This window comes from Megachile rotundata, chromosome 6 (assembly GCF_050947335.1).
Source record: "Megachile rotundata isolate GNS110a chromosome 6, iyMegRotu1, whole genome shotgun sequence".
Lineage (NCBI taxonomy): Eukaryota > Metazoa > Arthropoda > Insecta > Hymenoptera > Megachilidae > Megachile > Megachile rotundata.
In genome coordinates this window covers 3,225,331-3,231,951 of record NC_134988.1, presented here as the reverse complement: position 1 = coordinate 3,231,951, position 6,621 = coordinate 3,225,331, and the positions used below count along the sequence as shown (strand labels likewise).

Here is a 6,621-nt window from a genome sequence, read left to right as displayed (position 1 = left end):
AGATTATGTGCAAAGCATGAAATATGATTCCACCCTAAATAATTGACTATTGCACTTTTCATGTTAGCAGCATTATCTGTTACTGTAAATATAATTTTCTCATAAATTTTCCATTTTTCACACGTAGTTTCTAAATAATTTGCAATACTTTTACTTGTATGCGATCCTGTTATTTGTTCACGATTAAAAAATACTGATTCTAATTTGTGATTACTAATAAAATGAACAGTGATTGCTATAAAACTATGTAGTTTTTGATGTCCATGTATCTGTTGTTAAGAAAACTTTTACAGCTTTCTGTATTTTTATTTTGCAGTTACTTTTGCATTCTTCAAACAGTCCTGGAATTAAGGAATGAGAAATAAATTTTCTATCTGGGAATTTGTAATTTGGATTGAACCCTGAAATCGGACAAATAACAATACCGGCTACTATCTGTAACGTAACCCTAGACTTAAAAACGTGATTACGATATCAATCTTAGTCACGGACTTGACTTTAACTTCAATCGAATAAAACTTGACTGCAAGAAGGACAGTAAAGACCAAAATTCAAATAATACCTCATAATTCAAATTTAAGTTTATAAAATTCTTATAACAACTCTGAAAAATTCCCCATTGTCTAACTGGCTAAAATCCCATGCGTTAGGTGCTAGCCAAAACGAATGTGGCGCCCTCATAGAGTGCAAGCGAATGGTGTGAAGTTCGTCGAATGTTCTTTGTCTATTTACTGTGTTTTTGGTTAGGAGAGACAAGGACGGTAAATATGATATTACGAAAAAACACGCATTACGCCAGCCAAAACGACTCTGCGAAGAAGTAATATTTCGACATAATTTCTGTTGCATACTACTCTCAGAAGTTTCATCTAGGTCGGTCCGCGGGCCGATTTTGGAATAAAGGGACGTGAAAAGTTTTCTTCTATAAGAAATGTTAGTTTTCAGTGCATAAAATTGTTTTGGACAAAATTGCAAAATCAGCCCGCGGACCGACCTAGATTAAACTTCTGACAATAGTATGCAAAAGAAATCATGTCGAAATATTACTTCTTCGCAGAGGCGTTTTGGCTCGCGTAATTCAATAAATCCGAACCGTTTGAATAACAACATGGCCGCTGGGATATCGCGCTGCTTGGTGCTGAGACTGGATTCAGACCTGGCTATACATACATACATATGGCACCCCAGAGGGTACCGGTAAAAGGGCCTACCATTAAAAAACAGTTTGCATCGAAACTAATAGATGACAGCAATCGTATCATGATATTTTCTTTTCAAATGTATCATGTGTAAACACAAAATATTAATTCCAGAAATAATATATAATAAATTAGTTATGTTTTATGTTTTTTTTAACAATTTGCCCGATCTTTTCTCCGATATATAATTATTTCTTTTTAAACGAATAGGAAATTATAACGAATAATCAATGAAATTAACATACTAATAAGTTAACGAAGTGACACCATAAAAATAATAATAAAAAATGAAAAACGTAACATGGAAAAAACCAAGTCCAGCGGACTCGAACCTGCGACAAACAAGATGCAGAGATTACGAGGCAGGACTTCTAACCTACTAGCTAATTTGTTACTTCGAAAAGTGTCTTACGTTCCGACACATAACCGACAACGATGTAAAATTAATTAAATGAATTTTATTACTATAGGTTTTATTGTAAAGTTAACTGTAATGATGATTACTATAAATATAAATGTAGGTTAATATAAATATAAATGATACGTCTTTACGTCGCGGCGCTCGTAAAACTCTGCCACGAGCACGCGTGCAGGTTTTGACACGTCGGTTAAAACAAAAACCTAGCGCTTTCTGGAAAAATTCCATCGTTCCTCGCCTAATACATTGTATGATATATTACGTCGCATAATATTACTTAAACCGAATTATGTTACATTCCCTACATTACTTTACCTAATATATCATTTTTATTAATTATTAATGCGAATCTATTTAAAATTACTTGAATTCCGGTTAAGTTAACCTGTATTTTTATATTTATTTTCTACTTATTTCTAACGACTTAATTATAAGGGAAGGTATACGCGCAAATAATGTAGTCATAATTAATTGTAATGGCTTATTGAAAAATATTTGGTATTCACGTTAGGAAATCCGGGTATTCCCCGCCCCCGTCCTCGTCCACCGCCTCATGGGTGCCGCCGGTCAGCTGGCGGCGGCGGCACGGGGTTGGATGCCCGCCGCAAGGCGGACGCCACCCGTCTCCTCTGGCGCCTATTCATCTGCAATAAGATAAAAATAATGAGGTGTAAACATATTTTTGGGTCTGGAGTTTCACATTTATACAATAGGTACTACAGTATTCTCTCCGTAAATGTTAAAAAGATCTCTACCGTAAATGTTATAATTCTATCCTCACTACTGTGGGGATCCCCTTCGGAATCAGTCAAGAATGAAATACGATCAGTCGTCGAAATGACGAGGATCGAATATCGGTGAAACACATACTAATGCAAGCAAAGGAAAAGATTGTAACTTTCTTATTTCTTACTATTTTTTCATGAAACTTTTACTATCATATTTGTCTAGTTTTTCTGATTAAAACGACACCAAACACGATATGATTACGATCGTAATTACTTACGTAAGAAGCCATAAAAGTTCCGGATTTTCACACTTACGGCAAATTGTACATTTACTGCAGAGATACGAATTCATTCTAACTTGACCTGTTACACAAATAATTATGATCTCCATTATATCATGTTTGCTGGCATTTTAAGGGGTAACACCACTCTAGAACCCGAAAAAGAGGCCTAACTTTGACAATTTATTTTGGAAGAACGATAAACGGAAAAGAATTTCTTTTTAGTGGGTTTATTTAACACGTTCCGTGCCACGTGTACCACCGGTGGTACACGGTAAACTTGATCGTCAGGCCACGTGTACCACCGGTGGTACACGCAGTCATATTTATTCAATGTGCTGAAAACATATATTTTATTACAAATATAATTCTGTAAACTATATTTCTACCTAAAAAATGAAGCATTATACAAGATGCAGTATAGAACAAAACATAAGTTTATTTAATTGTTATATATGCAATAATTAATAATTACATTTAATGGTGCATTTTGTTGAAGCAAGGGAGGCATAAAGATGGCTTTTCCGGGCAATCGCTGCAAAACGTTATTACTCTTATAGTTTTTTGTCTTGCTACTTCAGTACCGAATTTTTTTACATTTTTTTTATAGCAAGAAATGAAAATAAAATAATAAAAGAAAAATAATAGTAATAATGAAGTAAATAATAGAAACTTGTTTTCCAACAGAAACAAATGAAAAACAAAAAATGTTATCTCCGTATATTTACCTACTCCATCTTTTATTAAATAATTTATTTTATTTCTCTCGTTTTTTATTTAACAAATTCGAGTGCAGCAGATTTTTTACTAACCGAAAAGTTTCGAACTGACTGACTTTTGCACTTGAACTGATCGCAGCGCCACGTGTACCACCGGTGGTACACGATGTGATAACTGCTCTAAACAAGAGAACTACTTATGTATTGATGGTATAATGAAATATTGTGTGATAATATATCGATCTTTAGTCAAAATATCAAATGGCCTGAATGACAAGTCAGGCAAAAAGGGCTTGGCACGGAACGTGTTAACACATATTGAACTACAAAAAAATATTTTTTTATTTTCAGTTTCGTACAAAATGGTGGCGACAGAACCCATCGTCGGAAACACATTTTGGAGAAACACCGTCATGGGAGGACGGATTTCTCGCCATGTGTGAGTCCCGGAATAAAAAATGAAAAAAATTTAGAATCTGTATACCATTGGCTATAGAAGTACGTAGGGGTGTTTTGATTAGTCAATTTTTGTGGAAGTTATGCGTTTTTTAAGGAATGAATCGACTTTTTGCGTAAAAAATGAGCATAAAATTGTTTATAAAAAAAAAGTTTGCATTCAATCAAAAAACGGCTACGTACTTCCAACGACAATATTGTTGTGAAGCTACTGTAAAAATTTCAATTCAATCCATGCAATAATCACCAAGAAATCCGTCCTCCCAGTATGAAGAAACTGATTTCGAGAAAAACGCGTTTGAAGTTTTATGAATATTTTGATCCTGAAATTCTCTGTTTACCTCTGATCTGCAATGCCTGTACTATACATTTGGCTATCCAGATCAGTGTTTGCCATCTTCTGTAGCTTTCTGGATACTTCTGTTTGTTTGGTAGGTAACAAGTAAACTTATTATTTTAAATGATAACAATAATACGAAAGCGATGAATTGCAACATACCGCGCGAGAACTCAGTGCGCGCTGTGTTGCGCTGCGGCAAAATTGATAATTGAACCATTTAAATATCGGAGATGTACTTACCGCTAGGACGCAGAATGATTTTTGTTTCGTGCCTCCACCCGGAAAATAAGCGACACGCGAAGAAATCATCCCCACCACCATGAATAATGGGCGGAACCCTACAGGGAGAGGGAAAGACCCATCGACATACGATAAACATTCGGGACACTACGCATGAAATTGTAAAACTTACCTATTATTGACTTTTTTTACATATAACTTTCACCAACATATTTGTAACATTGTTCTGATTAACACTTTAATGACCGCACGTCTACGCAGTCAAACGTCGCCAGGGCCCGCCAGTATTTTTGAAGAATTAATTTAAAAGAACTTTATTAAATTCACGAAAAAGTTAACATAAAACAAAAAACGACAACAATTTAACAACAAATTTAATGTTTCGTAGAGCGCCGACATTTGCTCCATAATTTACATGGTACACCACTATAGTGTAAAATGTAAAATTAAAAATAGGCAATAATTACCTAAAATCAAAGACGTGGCGATGAAATACGAAGCTAATAGCAATATCCACACTTGTTTACTTTCATAAATTATCGCACAGAAAGTATGGCACTGGACAACAACCTTCGGCGGTAGCATCACACACATGTTGTGTGAGTGGTCGTGAATGGTTGTTCCGGCTATCACACACGTGTTGTGTGAGCGGTCGTTAAAGTGTTAAAATGAGACTAAACACGGTGTAATTTGAGTTATATGTACTGGCAATATCTTATTGTAGTAAAGTCATCGATGTACGCTCAACATTTGAAATTACAAATAAATATGTTCCGAATTACACCGTGTTTGGACTCATTTTAATTTGAAAATATCACAAATATATTGATGAAAGTTTTATTTCAGAAAAGTCAAAAATAACAAAATTTGACTCTTATATTAGGATTGTTCCACCTAACACGTCACTCAATAAGTCTCTGGTCTAACTAAGAAAAACAAATTTTTTTTTAGAAATTCCACTTTAATCATCAATATACATTCCTTCCAGTGTGATACATTGATTCCAACGCTCCTCTAACTTTTCAATTCCCTTTATATTAAACGATTTGTCTTTGCCCCCAAAATAAGCTTCAGTTTCCGCAATCACTTCTTCATTTGAGCCAAATTTCTTTCCCTGGAGCATTTTTTTCATATTTGCAAAGAGCCAGTAGTCGCTGGGGTCCAAATCTGGGGAGTACGGTGTGTGGGGAAACAATTCAAAACGTAATTCATTCAATTGAACCATCGTGTTCATCGACTTTTGACACAGCGCGTTGCCTTCGTGAAACAACAAACGCGGCACCCACTTTAAAAGCAATTTGCACATGCCCAAATTTTCATGCAAAATTGTGAAGACACTACCTTCTGATATCTTCAAGGCATCAGCTATCTCACACAACTTAAGTTTACGGCCCTTTAAAACCATTTTGTGGACATTTTTTATGTTTTCCGGAACGACTGCTGATTTTGGGCAACCAGAGCGTTCAGCATCATCGGTGCTTGTATGACCGCGTTTAAATTGAGCATACAATGATAGTTGATTTCCCTGATGCAGAGTCCCTATAATGCTTATCAAGTCACTTTTTGGCTTCAACAGTATTTTTTTCGATTAAAGAACAGTGTTTAATCAACACACGAAATTCCTTTCTATCCATCGTCTTCAAAATTACGAAACTAGGGGTACTAAAATGACTGTAACTTCTAAACTATTGGTCAGAATATCATGAAATTTTGATGCGTACTGTTTGAAGGTTAGTATTATTCGAAAATAACGTGGGTCTGTCACCAGTGTCACCATATATGTGTCAGACCGGGGACTTATTGAGTGACGTGTTATATTTGTTATTATTTGTTTACATTCGATATCCTTTACTCGTTGTTCTTTTTTACGTTCGGCAAAACAAATTAATGTAGGATCTAGAATGTGTACAGTTTTTCGGATAAACGCCGTATTAGCGAACTGCCAAAGCCGCATCCTAACTGTCTCACTCTCGCGCTTATAACTTTTCTCTTGACGCTGACACCCAGCACGAAGTGAGGGACACAGAGGACGAGACTAGCTCGCTCACAAAGGATCGTGAAGGAACGTTCGCCTCGAACCTTCGTGAGCGGTTTGTCATCTAATTGTAAGTTTATATACAAAGATTACAAAAGGTACGAGCTTCCCAAATTTTCTTTCCTTGCTTGTTTATATATACATATCGCGCCGTGTTCTCGGGATCGTAAGTTAACACTAAAACTACCAAACCGGTCAAATGACC

At 35.6% G+C, this 6,621-nt stretch overlaps 1 protein-coding gene across 4 annotated transcripts in view; it reads right to left on the bottom strand.

Annotated features, from left to right (window-relative positions):
- The window catches only part of LOC143264620 (uncharacterized), a 188,496-nt gene that overhangs the window by 21,769 nt on the left and 160,106 nt on the right, over positions 1-6,621 (bottom strand). For 3 of the 4 annotated variants that reach the window (XR_013038430.1, XR_013038429.1, XM_076532748.1), the window contains exon 3: positions 1,568-2,261. Coding sequence is in view for 1 of the 4 variants with exons in the window: in XM_076532748.1 (XP_076388863.1) it covers positions 2,254-2,261 (8 nt within the window). In the remaining 3 variants the exon portion in view is untranslated. Of the gene's footprint in view, positions 1-1,567; positions 2,262-6,621 lie in introns of those variants that run through there. The other variant, XR_013038428.1, reaches the window with a different exon arrangement.